The sequence below is a fragment of the Rhinolophus sinicus genome, chromosome 12 (assembly GCF_057876585.1).
Source record: "Rhinolophus sinicus isolate RSI-liver-muscle chromosome 12, RSI-T2T, whole genome shotgun sequence".
Taxonomy (NCBI): Eukaryota; Metazoa; Chordata; class Mammalia; order Chiroptera; family Rhinolophidae; genus Rhinolophus; species Rhinolophus sinicus.
In genome coordinates, this window is record NC_142512.1 from 54856873 (window position 1) to 54872930 (window position 16058).

General features: G+C 52.0%; 1 protein-coding gene across 1 annotated transcript in view; it reads right to left on the reverse strand.

Annotated features, from left to right (window-relative positions):
* Positions 1-16058, reverse strand: part of DNAH17 (dynein axonemal heavy chain 17) — a 99778-nt gene that overhangs the window by 57860 nt on the left and 25860 nt on the right. The window contains exons 17-26 of the mRNA XM_088802429.1: positions 14711-14854; positions 12757-12939; positions 10041-10295; positions 8866-9035; positions 8029-8251; positions 7584-7700; positions 7410-7496; positions 6037-6189; positions 1836-2084; positions 208-330 (exon numbers count right to left, since the gene is read on the reverse strand). Of these exons, the coding sequence (XP_088658555.1) occupies positions 208-330; positions 1836-2084; positions 6037-6189; positions 7410-7496; positions 7584-7700; positions 8029-8251; positions 8866-9035; positions 10041-10295; positions 12757-12939; positions 14711-14854 (1704 nt within the window). The remainder of the gene's footprint in view (positions 1-207; positions 331-1835; positions 2085-6036; positions 6190-7409; positions 7497-7583; positions 7701-8028; positions 8252-8865; positions 9036-10040; positions 10296-12756; positions 12940-14710; positions 14855-16058) is intronic.

A 16058-nucleotide genomic window follows, 5' to 3' on the forward strand; every position in this document is an offset into this window, starting at 1 on the left:
ATAGCCAGGAACCGGATTATGGTTTTTTCCGGCCATGGATTCTGGAGGTATTTGACAAGGTTTCTGTCATGTGTTGGGTAAGAGACGGCCCAGGAAACTTTGCTTTGTAAATGAGCGCTGGTCCCACGTAGTGAGAGACGTAAGGCTGGGGATGCATCAGTTTCTGCGTTATCCCCGACCCGACCCAGGTCGCGCCCACAAAGGTACCTTCTCCATCCCGGACTCCTTCACAGCCTTGTCCACAATGTTCCGGACCTCGTCCTCGTATTTGTGTAGGTTCAGCTGCAGTAAATCCGCCAGGGTAGTGTCCTCTGACATGTTGAACTTCACCTGGGGGCAATAGGCATGTTCACATAAGGTCACCTTGCTCCTCAGAGAGCAGGTCGGTGATCATTCCCCGCCACAGAGGGAGCGGCTGCAAGCTCGGTGCCGCTGTCTCCTGGGTCCATGACGCTGGCCAGTTACTTCTCCCAGCCTCGTCCTTCCTCCCAGTCAAACCACATAACAGCAGAGCCCACCTGCAGTGGATAGAATAGTGTCCTCCCCCCAAATTAATGTCCACCCCAATGTCAGAATGCAACCGTATTCGGAAATGGGTCTTTGCAGATGCTAAGGATCGTGAGATGAAATCGTCCTGATTAACTACGGGACCTAAGTCCAAGGGCAGGTGCTCTGACATGAGAAAGGAGACGGGGCTTGAAATGCAGAAAGATGTCATGTGACTCGAGGCGAAGCAGGTGGCCTCTCCTGGGGCACCTAGATGGGGCACGCGAGCCTGTTAGCCGGTGGTCTGGGAAAGCCGTGGTCTCAGGGTCAAGTACTCAAGACTACCCTCTGCTTGCCTTCATGTCTTCCCCCAAGGTGCAGGCCACATTGTACACGCGTTTCTGCTCTTCCCTTCCCTTGGAAATGACTATCCCTTCTAAGCAATTAGAATCATCACTGAATAGCTGTCCCACTTGGGATCCCCCACGTGGTCCAGGTGCTGTGACTTCTTCCTTTGCTTTCCCGGGAGGAGAGCCCATGTTTTCTCTCTCTTGTACCCCTGGCATCAACGTGGGGTCCCTGTGGAGTAGCTGTCGAATATAGTTTTGTTCAATGTTGGTTGACAGTGGGGAGTGTTCCTGTTTGTCTTCCGTGGGTGTCGAGGCTAGTGACCCCACGGGGGGATACCCCTGGGAAAATCTGGACGTCACAATTCTGTGCTTTTGGGGTGCATGGGGGCCCAGGGGAGCTGTTCATCTGCCCCAAACTTCCCAAGTCGTAGAGACATTCAACCTACAACCAGAACTGGCTACACATTTTGCGGGATCCAGTGCAAAATGAAAACGGTGGGGCTCTTAGTTTAAAAATTGAGAATTTTGGGTGACCAGATGACTCAGTTGGTTAGAGCGCAAGCTCTGAACAACAGGGTTGCCGGTTTGATTCTCACATGAGCCAGTGAGCTGCACCCTCCACAACTAGATTGAAGGACAACTACTTGGAGCTTATGGGCCCTGGAGAAACACACTGTTCCCCAATATTCCTCAATAAAAATAATAATAATAATAAAAATTTAAAAAGAAAGAAAGTGGCAAGAACACAAAAGTGTTCAAAGTGAGAGGAAGTATTTAAAAAAAAATTGAGAATTTCAAGATGGCGACAGCAGAGCCCTTCCCAGCCAGGGGCCCCTCTGAGTGCAGAGCCTGTCACTGCCCAGGTCACATGTGCACGAACGGCTTTGCCCACCCTGGGTTCTGTCGGTACGAGGCCCTGACCGCTCAGTGGAGCCGCCCTGGCCGGCCCCATCCTGCAGCCCTGGGGGCCGTACCCTCCACGCCCACAGCCGGCGCTACCTGGGTGGCCTGCATGAGCTGCTGCCAGTGGCGGCCCCGGATGGCGGGGTTCTGCAGCTCGCTCACGGCGCGTAGGGAGGTGATCATGTTCTTCAGTGTGTTGTCCAGTCCCACGAAGGCATCCCACGTCTTCATCTCCTTGTCCAAGGATCTCACGTCTTTGGCAAACTTCTTACAGTCGATGTCCATCTGCTCCACGTTGATATCCTTCCACTTGGTGGTCTTCCAGTCGTCGATGCTGGTGTTCACCTGAGAGGAAGCTCAGCGTCCGCCCTTGCTGGGGGAGGCTCAGCAAGACCGCCCTGCTCTGCTACCCACCGCCAGTGCTCCTGGGGAGCAGACGCCAGTGAGGGCTATCCAGAACTTACCAGAGGCCAGTGACGTGGGCAGATATAGGGAGAGAACAGCCCCCTTGTAAAGATACAACTTAAAAGATGAGAAAAAAGTTGAAAAGAACTTTTAAAGATACAACTTAAGAGTTAGCAGTTAAAATATGTTTTGGCAAAAGCCCTGAGGTGGGCCTTGTGACTGCCTCACCAGGATCCAGTCCCCTCCTACTTCTCGGTGTGGCCACAGAACTTTCCTTGACCAAGGAAACATGAGTGATGCCTGACACTCTGGGGTAGAAGCGTTTGATTGCCAAGGCTGGACTCGGAGTTCTCTTCACCTGCCTTGGCGATCATGGAAATACAGATCAATACACAGCCTGGAAGGTTGAGCTGCCCAAGGGTGGCTTGGAGCTGGACAATGGACTTTGTATGAATGAGAAATACACTTTTGCTGTTAACTACACAGAGTCTTTTTAGGGCTGTTTGTTACCTAGCATATACTGCCTGATAAAAAATATAATCGAAGACATTTCATTCACAGCAGTATGAAACAAGACACAGAAACTCCCTGGAAATAACACTACCAAAAGTGGAAACAGAACGCCATGAAGCCTGCAGCATAATTTGTGCAGGTTGAAAATGGCTGTGAAGCTGGAAATACTCGTCCTTGAGAAGATTAGAGGTTGTTGATACAGGCTCTTGAGGTGGAAAGGCCTGGGCTTGACCAGCATACATGTTACAGAAAGACAAAAACTGGGGGTGTTTATGAGAGCGTTACCTTGAGGACAGTGTGGCTCGAAACCTTAACCCCCCTTAGGGATCAAGGACCCGCTCTGGTTTAGGCTGCTTCTCTATCCTGTTATAAGTGTCCTGGCTCGTTGGTTTTGGAGAATTTTTCTGGAACTACCCTGACTGTACATGCTTATTGCTACCTCCTGGGAAATGTGTAGCCTTTATTCTCTAGTCTGGGCTCCCTGCTGTTTGTCAGGGAAAGAGCAGTTCCTCATTCTGATGCTTCTCACTGTGTTCTGTAATGTCATCCACACACAAGACACCTGAATTCGGTGGCTTCAATCTGCACTTCCCCTATGGGGGTGGCTGTAATATAGCTTGTGACCCAAAAGTTTCCCCCCCCATGTAAGAAACATGTAGACTCAGTGTGGTCAGAATGAAGACATTGACAATGTTTTACTAAAATATACTAAAATATAAACGAGGCGACAGAGCACACTCTGTATGGGAGCACAGCAGAGTCCGCTTCCAGAGAAGATTCAAGTCCATCTAAAGCCACAGTAGTTTTCTTTCGGAGGGAAGGGGGATTTGACAATGGTTCTGAGGTTCATTCAGGAGAATGAGAGAGAAGAAGAGGTAACATGTCTTTGACAAGACATAAGCAGAGACACTGGCAGAAGCTGACACCTGCACACGTGCACAGAAGAAATGCTGAGGGGCGAGTGGACCCACGTTCAGGCCGTGCTCCCCTCATGCACTGAGGCTCACGTGTCCTCCCCCTTCGGCTGCCCACAAGCCCACCAAGCACCACACTGGATTCCCATCTGGACATGCCCTCACCCGGGCAGTTCCTGGGCTCCCAAATGGCCTTGTCTGCTCCCTGAATGTCACCCCTCCACAACCGGTACAAATTCTCATTCCCTCAGGGTTATCTCAGCAACTGACCAAACTGAAAAGTCTATTTGCATTTTTAAAAAAGTGTCTGGTTCTCCTACTTCTGTCACGATGGAGTAGCCTGTTTTCCCAGGTAGCCCCTCTTACAACTAGAAAAATCCTGGATATACCACAACTCATAAGACAACAAAAAAAATCACTCATGTATTTAGGAAATACTTAAGACTGTTGTATTTCTAAAGGGGCAGAGGAGAGGGCAAAGGGACCTAAATGGAAGGAGGGTTTTTATACTTCACTCAAAGCAGTACAATATTGATACCAGTAGACTGAAAAATTACCTGAGAATACTGTAATACACAAAGCAGCCACTAATGATTAAGCTAGGCAAAGCAATATACTCAAAATCATTATAAATCAATCAATATAGATCCCACAATGTTCAAATAGAAGAAAAGAGAAGAATAGGAATGAGAAACAGAGGAAACAAACAGAAAACAAATAACAAAAGAGTAAACATAAGCCCCAACATGTCAGTAGATATCTTAAATATAAAAAGTCCAAATACACCAATTAAAAGAGATTGGCAGAGTGGATGAAGAAAAATCACCCAGAGCTATGCCGTCTACCAGAAACCCACTTCAAATATAAGGGGCCATGTAGGCTGAAAGTAAATAATGGAAAAAGATATGCCATGGCAAACACTCATCAAAAATATTAATAAAAAAGCAGAAGTTCAGCAAGTTTACAAGATACAAAATTAACACACAAAAAAATCCGTATTTGTATATGCCAAAACATACAAGTGGAAACCAAAATTAAAAGCAAAATACCATTCACAATTACATCAAGAAAAAAAGAAACTAATATAAAATAATGTTGAATGTCAACAATAATTAACACACACACACATATATACATATATATATATAATTTAAGAAAAAAGAGAAATATTTAGATATATATCTAACTAGCCATGTGTAGGACCCATGTGCTGACATTATAGAGTGCTAATTAAAGGAAATCAAAGAAGATACCAATAAGTGGTGAGACATACTATGTTCATGGATTGGAAGTCTCAACATAGTAAAGATGTCAGTTCTCCCCAAAATGCTGTATATGTTTAATGCAATTCCTACAGAAATCCCAACAAGGTTGTTTTTTTTTATGGGCATAACAAACTTATCCTAAAATTTGTAAGGAAAAGTACAAGTCCTGGAATAGCAAAGCCATCTTGGAAAAGAAGGGTTGAGTGGGAGGAACCAGTCACTCTCCTCGATAGTAAGGCTTTGTAGAGACCTACAGTAACCAAGGCTGTGCAGGGCTGTGGAGGGATGGACAGACACACAGACCTAAGTAAGAATAGACAACTGACACAGAGCTTCATACAAACAGGCCCAACTGTTTTTTGACAATGGAGGAAGAACAGCCCTCTCAGCAAATGGTCCTGGACCAATCAGAAATCCATAGGCAAAAAAAAAAAAAAAAAAAAAAAGAATCTTGACCTAAATCTCACTCCTTACACAAAAATTAACTCAAAAAGGATCACAAATTTAAACATAAGGCATAAAACTGTAAATCTTTCAGGAAAAAAAATAGGTGAAAGCTTCAGGATCTAGGCAAAGAGTTCTTTGATTTGGCACAAAAGGCATGAACCATGAAAAGAAAAAGTGATAAACTGGACGCCATCAAAACTGAAAACTTTTGCTCTGCAGAAGACCCTGTAAAGAGGAGGGAGACTCTATTGGCAAATCACAGATCTGACAAAGGACTAGTTTCTGGACTGTATAAAGAAATCTCAAAACTCAAGAGTTTTTTAAAAAATCCAATTAGAAAATGGGACAAAGACGTGAACAGTCTACAGAGATGTACAGATGTCAAAAGAAGAGAGGCACACCATCGTGAGTCAGTGGGAAGTGCTCATAAAAACCGCCAGGGCCATTCTTTCTAATAGACTGGGTGGCATGCCTTATTTTCAGAAGTTCTGAGAGAGAGGTGAGATGTGAGAGAGAACGTGGGGGGGTGGGGGGAAGAGGCAGGCCACAGAGTGTGAGCGTCCATGTACCGAGAAAAAGACCAACAGAGATGTTTTCGTGGAGTGACCTATCCTGGGGTCCCTTTAGGCGCCTCCATCAAAGACCAGGAAAGCTGTTGCATTTTCACACCCAAAGGACACGACCGGGCAGGCGCGTTTCCTTGTGGTGCTGAGGTCCCCCGCCCGCACCGGGGAGCCTGTGGTCCCCTCTCACCATGACGATCATGTCCCAGAGCTCCTTCAGCAGGCAGACCTCTTTGCGACACGCTTTGAGCTGCTTGTAATCGGGGACTGGGACCTCGAACAGGCTCCCGGACTGGCACAGGGCCTCCATGGCGCTCTCCATGGCCACGAGGCTCCTTTGTTGCTGGGGGCGGCGAGGAAGGTGGTAAACAGGGCTGTCTGTCTGCTGTGTCCTCAGAGCCATCAGCACCCTCTACTCCCACCTGGCGTACACACAGTGACGCCAGCACCCTCCCCTTCCCGCCTTCCAATGCCCCCTGGCTGCCCATCTGACGGGAAGGTGGTTTATCTTTGCGAGTTCAGGTCTGAGGACTGACTTTTCATGGACGTTATAGGAATGCCAAATTTCCTGTTGCGATTTCCTCATTCCCCAGGATCCTCCCCATTTTCATGTTACGTGCATTTTATCTTATTAAAAATTACATAAGCAGCGCTCAATTGCTTTGAATAGTAGAAAAATGTAGATAAGCCAAGAAGAAAAAAAGAGAGGCACCCCAAACCACACGACTAAGTGTGGACCGCTCTGAACGCTTTGGCGCCGAGTACGTGTACGTGTGTTTGCACAGATGCACAGGTGGGCTGAGTGTGTGCAGCCTCTACCTGGAGCTCACCTGGAGCTCTTCAAAGAATCCAGCCTGGGGCCCTGCTGATAAGGGCTCTGGGGGCCAAAGGAGAAAATGGGCACATCCACATTGTGGCTTGGGGACATCAGAAAATGGCCATGAACAAAGGGGAGGGTCTTAACATTCAGGAATGGTGGACTTTGAAACTGAGCAAGCAGAAGAGCAGAGGCTTGGGGGAGAGGACGTGTGGGGTGACCCTGGAGGACACGGTGGGGTTCCTGGTGCTCACGCCTTGGGACTGTGGGCTGAGAGAGGTGTGGGCTGGGCCCGGTCACAGTGGCTACTGAGCACTGTACTGGGTGCCAAGAGGTGTTGGCGGTGCTCACTGTGCTCCAGGCGGCTCCCCACCGGGCCCTGAGGGAGTCCCTGGGGCCTGAGCTGGAGTGGTGCCGCGTCCAGTGGGACGGGAGGTGGGCAAGGGTGAGGTGTGGCCACCGCAGCACGTGAGGGCCAGGGCCAGGAAGGCGTCAGGGATGATGGGTGAGCGTTCAGTCTGGGGGCAGGAAGCTGCTGAATGTGAATGGGGTTGGGGACCTAGGAGGTGGGCGGGCTGAGGGGAGGGTGGCTTTGCAGGATATTCAGATGGGTGTGAGCTGTGGGCCTGCAGCGGAGGCCAGTCCCATTGGGGTCATGGTCTGGACTCTCAAGAATGACAGCTTGACAAAAGACAAGAAAGCAGCAGGGTTCCCAGTCACTACCCCTCATCCTTGAGCAAAAATACCTTATTCAGGGACTTGTAGGGGTCGGGGTCTCTGAAGGTGAACGGGGCTTCTTGCCTGAACCTCTCCCTGAACTCGTGCTGCTTGAGCTGTGGGAACACCATGGGGGACGTGTCCTTGCCTGTCCTTCCACGCTGCAGGCCTCCCCCACGGCCCCACCCTAGGGGCTGCGGTACCTCGAACTGCTGGCACTTCCGCCTCAGGATGTTGACCTCATTGGCCTGGAGAGGTGCCACGTTCTGTTTCACCTGGATGGCCAACTTCTTGGTGTTCGTCCATTGCTCCGGCAGCTCCTACGGCAGACAGAGGCCAAGGACCGTTCCTTCTCCAGTTCTTTCAAACACTTTCTATTGTGAAATAATTACAGACCCACGGGGAGCTGCAAAAATAGAGTCCTGTGCTTCCTCAGCCGCCTCGGGGGTGGCGTCTAAATGGCTGTGGTTCAATGGCCAAATCCGGGGACCACCATCAGCGCGTTTCTGTTAACCAGGTGACCTGAATTATTTATGCACGTGTGCGCGTGTGTGCGTGCACATGCGTGATGTATGTGTGTACATATGTATGCATGTGTATGCATGTGCGTGTGTACTCCTAGGCAATTTTGTCCTGGCCGCCATCTACCTGCAGCTTCACGTGTGTCTCCTCGGGCATCTCCTCCCCATAGGTCTTGAGCAGCTCAATGGTTTGCTTCAGGGGCTGAAACATGGTGTCGGTCGCCACCTGCCTTTCCTTGACCTTCATCAGATGCCCCATCACCTCCACGAGACCGTCATAATCACCTTCCTTGAGGGGCTTCGTTAAGCCCATCCTGGCGACTTTCATGAAGGCTTCTAGGTCACTGAGGCTAAGGGACAAGAGAACTGCCTGTGACAGGCGCCATCTCCACGGGTGAGGGCTGCGCCCATCCGAGGAGGGCCGTGGGGAGGGCAGCCCCCGAGGGAGGGAGAGCTCACGTCCATCTCAGGACACCTGCCCTGTCCTTGCCAGCACGTCACCCCATGCCTCGGCAGCTCCCCTCAAGCTGGCTGGCATCTCTGAGAGGCCTTTGCTGGTGTCCCAGGTGGCATTCAGCTCGATTACACCCTCTGCCGGCACCTATTACCGCCTGTACGCGCATGGTCACCGGTGCATTCGTCACGTGGCAGGCCTCCCTGCCAGGCTCTAGGCTCCTCCAGGTCCCCTCAGCATCTGGGGCCCAGACGCTGTGAGTGCTGAATGAGGCGCCATCGACGGAGAACGGGGCATTCCTTCGTAGCCAGCTGACCCCTTCCGCTCGGTGCCACCTCGGTGGGGCTGCTGGCCTCTAAGCCTGACCCCCCCACCCCCATGCCTCCATGGAGCTGGTGTGCCACCGACACCACGCACTTCTGGGGAGGCCCCTGGCAGGTGGCCCTTGCTATTTCTGGGGCTCTCCCAGGGTGTGGTCCTCCTCTGGGTACAGTGGGGACTGGCGCCCACCTACTGAGGACGTGGTTGCTCAGGTGACGCTTGAACATGAAACTCCAGCGCTTGATGGTGTTGAGCAGGGCTTGCTTGAAGGGGCGGCAGTCACACTGCAGCCAGCCACTGAACACCTTGGTGTTTTCGCACTTGGACACTTCTTCGTACAGCCTTTCATAGGAGTCGATCTGGAAAACACAGCCCCCACTCACCCTCCGGGCTGCCGTGGGCACAGGAGCAGCACGTGGGTGCGTGGAGGCCCTGACTGCACACTTTCCTCCTCCCTGCTCCCCGGGGCTCCGTGGAGCCCAGCTCAGGACAGTCTGTGAGAAGGGGCACCATTGGACAAGGCTGCAGGGCTTCTGAGGAACAGAGCAAAGCTGCAGGAGGTGACGCTGGGCACTCAGCCCTCTTCAGGCTGCTTTACATTCTCAGGGCTCTCGAGCACCAGCAGCCGTCCCCACCTTGTGCAGCGAAATGTGCCCAGCTGTGCATCCCCCCTGTGGGTGGGTCACTTCCACTCACCATGAGGCTCTCTTTCACCGTGTGTGGAACAAAGGTGGACGTCCGTGTGTTAACCATGTTTTCTTATTTTCTATATTCTCCATGCTCTGGCATCTGGGGCCTCGCTGACCCTGGAGGGTCACCCCTCCCAGGACTGGCTAGTTCTTACAGATAGCTGACAACTCCCCAGGAAGGCCGTCTTTCATAGGCAAACCCGCCACCCAGAGCCCACACACGCCCACCTCCTCTGCGGGGCTGTCACGCTCAGGCCAGTATTCCCCTGTCCTAATCACCCCAGAACCAGGTGCCAGACCCCCTGGGGCAGCCACCACACCCCGAAGCCCACTGACAGGTTCCCACTAGCCAATCCTAAGCCTGCTCATCCTGCCTTGGCCGTTCCCTCCTTCCCTGAAAACCACCACACAGGCTTTCACTCATGCTCTCCCGCACGCCCTCTGCCTCCAGACGGACGGACGCTGCTGTTCCCATGTGGACCCCTCCTCTTGGGAGCTGTGAGTCACAAACCCTCTTTTCAATGGCAGCTGTCTCCTGATCTGCCGGCTTCACCAGACCAGAGCACAAGTAAAACCTACATTGTAAAACCATCCACCCAGGTTCCTGATGGAGGCCCGTGACCCTCCACGGGGGGTTTGGAGTGAGAGCGCTGGGGTGAGGCCCCCCCCACACACCTGCTGCTGGAACTGAGTGAGGGTGGGTGGCGACTTGGGGACCAAGTCCTCGGCCCGGATGTCCAAGTCGTCCTGGGTGACGGCGCGGCCGTAGAGCAGGAAGTTCTTCATGCACTCGGGGAGGCTGTCCGTCCAGAGGTAGGAGTACCGCTCAAAGGAGTCCTGGTACTCCTCGGCCTCCTTCATGGCGTTCACCACCAGGTTGGAGATCTCCTCCCGCATGTCTATGAGATCCCCCATGTCCTCCAGGTCTGACTGGAAGAGTCAGGAGAGAAGCAACAGGGAGCATCTTGCCTGTGGTCACAACTTAGATTTGACCTCCCCGCCCCAGAGCGCGGCTCTCTGTCTGTGGAAATGACCCTGACCCCTCGAGACCAGAAAGAGGGACATTTGACGATTTGCAATGTTCTTCCTCTACAAGACACGCTGACTGTGACTTCTGTCTGGGGACCCCAGGACGGCTGGAGCGTCGATTCATTCATTCATTCATTCATTCATTCATTCATTCACTCATTCGTTCATTCATTCGTTTGTTCCTTAGCCCCTGCTGTGTGCCAGGCGAGGGCATGGGCCCTGGGGATGTAGACCGGGCTCACACAGGGGGTGTGGTCCAGAGGTGAGGTCACATGTTCATCAAAGAATCACAGAAATGAGACATCATGACTCCGGCCCTTGCTTTAAGGTGTAACGGGGAAGAGGTGGGGGGATGCTCCCGGGAGCTGCCGGACAGGTAGGCAAAGAGAGGAGAAGCAGCAAAGCACATGCAAAGGCCCTGGGCAGGGAGGAAGCAGAAGTTTAGGAGATGAAGGAAGTCTACCACGGCTGGAGCAGGGAGCATGGAGGCCCATGCCGGACAGGACCTTTTGGTGTCAAATGTCAAAACCCAAACCAGACTCTTATAAGCAAAAGACAACTATTGGCTCACGGAACTGGAGAATCACAAGGTTGGGGGGTGTATTAATGATGTTTTTTATTTTCTGTATCTTAAAAAATCTTGGTTGCTGGGGAGAAACTTCCTGTCCCAGGGCTAGCCAATCCTAAGAGAGCAAGGGCTGGGAGGGGAGCACAGCCTTCATATACAAATCGACAAACCCAAGTGCACCAGAAACCAGATAACTGGGGACACTCTTGGAGCCCAGAGCCGCGACATCATGCAGACCGGCTGGCCCTGAGCTGCTCCCTGCCCCGCTTGGCCTTTCCTGCAGAAACCCCGTAATGCCCCTGGCCTGGGCCCCCCTCACTCCTGCTTCTGCCTCCTGCCCACTCGCGGCTTCCCTAGGCTCCTGCGTGGCTGCCGTGCCTCTCGGTTCTAGGACAACTGTGAGTAACATTGACTGTTTCTTTCAATGACATAGAGTCCTCCACGCCACTCAGCCAACTCCACAGATTACAACCTCGTGGGTACAAGTGAGACCGGGGGCCCGCAGACTGGGGTACGGCTTCGTCCCCAGGAGCCTCACCCCACTTTGCTCTGTCCTTCCCCTGGTCGGCTGCATCAACAGGTGAAGCCCCCACGGCCCAGGATGGCTGCAGGAGCCCAGTGCAGGAGACACGCATCCCGGCAGCTCCCAGAGCACATGACAAGCCTGGCTCCCAAAAGCCCATCGCTGGGTCCCACATTCGTATGAATGTCAGCTCCCTAGTGGCAGACTCTGTTCTGAACTGTGGAGCAGCTGGCTGCATGCACTTGGGCCAGACACCTTTCTGTGGCCCAGAAATCCTTAAGCCATTTTCTCTTCCTGGAAATTCCTTCTCACCTTTAAGACTTGGCTCCCAGGTCAGCTCCTCTGGGAAGCTGCCCTTGACCTTGCCAGGTAGTCTCTCTTGTGTCCTCACCTCACACACACACACACACACACACGCACACATCTCTCTCCCTTATAGTCCAGAGCGTTTTGTTATCAATATTTGTTATTATAACTAACCTGCGCCCATTATCAAGTTTCGAACAATGCAGAAATATATGAAATAAAAAGTCCCCTGTCTTCCCTTCATCCTTACCCCTTTCCTGTTTCCCAGAAGTAAGCACTCTTAACAGTTTGGAGTGTTTGTTTAGAATGAACTCATATTCTAAACATTGTTCCACAACTTGGCAAACACTTAATAACATGTCTCGAGCATCTTCCCACCCCCGGCCCATTTTTTGTGTCTTGTCTAGATGCCTCTGAACGGATGGGCCAGAATCTATTGAACGACTCCTGTGTGGTGGAGATTGAGGTCTTTTCCAGTATTTGTTTTACCATTGAACAAACTATGCTCTGACAGACACACCTCCTCAGATCTCCCTGCAGGGAGAGCCGAATTTCCTATGTCATCTGCATCCTGGGAATGTGATCTGGCTGCATTTTACTTAGTGGGCTGCGTTTGATGCATTCGAGTAAGTAGATGGATGCAAGAGACAGTGGGAGGCACATGTGTCAAAATGCCTGAGTGCAGGGAGACTCCCAGCCCGCGTCTGGTGTCAGAGGGACTGAAACACCGGGAAGGGGAAGGGCCACCTGGGCGTCTGGTTGGGGGTGGCCAGGCGTCCAGTGATGAAAGCCAGTGGTCTGTATCCTGGGAGCCTGCTGGAATAGATGCTCTGGGCATCTATTCAGAACCAGCATCACTTAATGTAAATAACCAGGCACTGCTGAGTGAGGAAGGCCACTCCGAACCAGGAAAGCTCTGGGTGCCCAGGTGGGGAGCAGGCGGGGCTGAATGAAGCCCGACTGACCTTGTAGTTCAGCCTGCTCTTGTCCAGGCGGGGGATGAGCTTGGCCACGTTGTAGATGTCGTTGATGAGGCTCTCGACGAGCGCCAGGAAGCTGTGGTCCGTGCCGATCTCCATGGACGGACTGAAGACCAGCCCATCCTCATCCAACTCCATGTGGACCTCAAACAGCGGTGCGACGGTCTCCTGAAAACAGGCCCGCCCAGGAGTCAGCCTCGCCCTCGGCTGAGCCGTTCTCAATGCCAGATGTTCCCACCAGGCACCATCCTGCGTGGAGGCCTCACTCCTGCTGGCTGGGAACACTGGTGGCCCCTGGAGCAAGTGGGATGAAACCACGCACACAGCCATAGGGCCAGAAGCAGGTGGGCGTAGCCCAGGGCAGTGACGGTAAGTGGAGACCAGAGACCAGCTACCTCGCTTCAACGCCTGAATCTGCTACTTCCTAGCGGTATCACCTGGAGTAAGACACTTGACCTCAAATACTATATAAAATCATTTTATAAAACAGAGACAATAATTGTCCCCGTCCATGGGTTCTTGTGAGGACTCAATGAACCAATACCATATAAAGAGTGTGGAGTGGTGCTGGCTCGCTTCTAAGAGCTGGCAGCCAAGCCCACTGTATGTGGTGGCATCACCGCCAGGCAGGACAACCTCTGCTGTGCTCCCAAAAGGACAAGCCCGAATGTCCATCGGAGGTTCCTGGTTAAAAAGCACATAACCTGTCTGTTCCTGGATGCCCCTCGTGAGCCTGTAAGGCTGAGGGTGCAGGCCTCGTTGTACGGTGATGGGATGGAGGTTAACCCAACACACCAGTGGTTCTCAGAGGGTGGGGTCCGGCCCACAGGCGGCCCCGAGCTCTGCTCCAGAGACACTCATCTTCCTCCAAACATAGCCCCACACTGGCCCTGGGGTGGCTGACCCGAGTCCACTCGTTTTCTCCATGGCCACGGGAGGGTGTTTGCTGGTGTCTGAGCGAGCTGGAAGTGATACGGAAGGTCAGTTGTCACGGACGCAGATGACCAGACCTTTCTAAAGCCTCTGTCTCAGGGATCCGCTCCTGTCACTGGCAAACACAGGGACTCCCTGGGGTGTTTTGGAGACGCTTTGTTCTCAGAGCATCATCACGCTTTCCACTGTGACTCTCCTCGCTTTGTAACGACACATTCTGACTTAGAACGAGTTACTTCATCACCGATGCTTTGCAGCCTTATGGGCTGCCTGGTGAACCACCACCTGGTGATGGTGATGATGTCTTTCACCAACGGAATTTTGGGGTTGTGGTTGGTCACAGCCGGCCTTGGAGACATAGTGCTGGGCTCACACACGAATCATCCACCCTCTGTGGCTTGTACAGGGCACCGCGTGGCTCATCCTTTCCCGTGGGTGGGCTTTGTGGGCTGGGGGTCTTTGAGCGTGTCCTACTGGCAGTATTCCAAAGAGTCGGGGCACCATTGCAATGAAAAGGGCATGGGTCGGGCGGCTCATCCTCATGGAAACGTCGGAGAATGTGCTGGGATGAAGTTAACGAGAGCGTCCCCTTTACTGGAGCCAACAGAGGGTGGAGCAGATGAGTGGCTGGTTTTGCACCCCCACCCTCCCAATCAGCATGAGGAGGGGGCCGTGGTACCTGCTCTCCCTCACCTGGCAGCAAGGTCGGACAACGCTCTCGATCTGTTTGGGTGTTGTACAGCCCATTTCCGGTATGGCCGGTTTAAGGGGACCAGACGTCCTCAGTGCCTGGGGCTGAGGGGCGTCCAGGGTACAGGACTTTCCGTTTTAAACCTGGGACAAGTTCACCCTGGCAGATTTTAACCCTGTTTATTTGTAATATAATCGCCTATTCTTTCATCGGGAAACTGCACACTGTAGATTCCAGTGTAAGTCTAGTTCATATTTATAATACATACACATATGTACATATACACACATAATGGAGCTTATACTTATAACTTACATCCATAACCATGTTGTCCATGAGGTAATTTAGAGATTTTCGAACGAAATTGTCAAACTCGTCTAAGACCAGGTAGTCAATGTAGCCGACGTAATCCCTCCAGGACTGGCTCGTGGTGTCCGCTCTGAACAGCTCTGCGTTTTCCTGCAAACAGAACCACACAGCTAGCTGTCTGACCTTTCACTGGCTCACTCAGTCCCTCTTTAATCAACTCATGCGGTGACTCTCTGGGCTGCCCTTCTCCTTGGCCACATACACCAGACACACAGGTCTGCGTTTTGCTCCTTGAATATGCAGGCTCTTTCCTGCATCACAGTCTGTGCACAGGCTGCTCCCTCCCAGTCTTGCCGGTCTGGCTTCTTCTAATCATTTCGGTTTCAGCTCATATGTCACCTCCTCACAAAGGCCCTCCTTGACTACCCCCCATTTATCTCAGGTTTGGTTCATGTCCCTGCCCCCCCCCAACCTGTATTCCCTCTAGCAATCCATTATTTGTGTCACAGCATAGGTGACAACTCTGAATTACTTTATTTGTCTGTCTTTGGTTTGTACCTCCCCTTGGTGCCCAGCTTCATGAGACAGGATGAACGGGCCTTTCCATCATTGTATCTGCAGCACTCAGCAGTGTGCCTGGACAGAGCAGGAGCTGGTGGGTGGGTGGGCGGATGGGTGGGCAGGTGGATGGATGGATGGATGGATGGATGGATGGATGGATGGATGGATGCGTGGATGACTCTGTAAGACACTGAGCGCTACAGGGGAATACAAAGATGAATACGACCCGATCTGTCCCGTCAGTAATAGTCTAATAAGGAAGAGAATACACAGGCTTAAATAACTTCAGTGTAGGGTAATCAGCAATGGTTCAAATGACCATCATGGGAGGAGAGGCCTCTGGCAAATGCATGTGACAACAGAGCCTCGCCTCTGGCTCGCGGGCCTCTGCCTCACTAGGTTTCCGTCCTGCTGCCCCGCCTCCTTGCCCACCGTCTTGCTGTGTTCTTGTGCTGTGGACCTTTTCCTAACTCTAGGCCAAATTTATCTCTCCTGTGCTCTGTTTTCGACATGTCTGAACGCATTAACAGGCTCATTGGTTAACTCTTCCAAGTAACATTTTTGCAGTTTAACATTTGAATTTCACGGGACCTTCAGGCACCATGGCAAAGGGGGTAGGAAGAGGATCTGGAAATGAGACAAAATATGTGCGGGTCCAGAGAAGTCACTCCAGCGGAATAACGACCCTCCAAGCAATGGCGTGACTATGAGAACAACCCACTCTAGACCCTCCTCCCAGTGGGGCCTGCTGGTCTGTCTGGGGGTGGTGGCCTGCTTTCAACTCATGCCAACG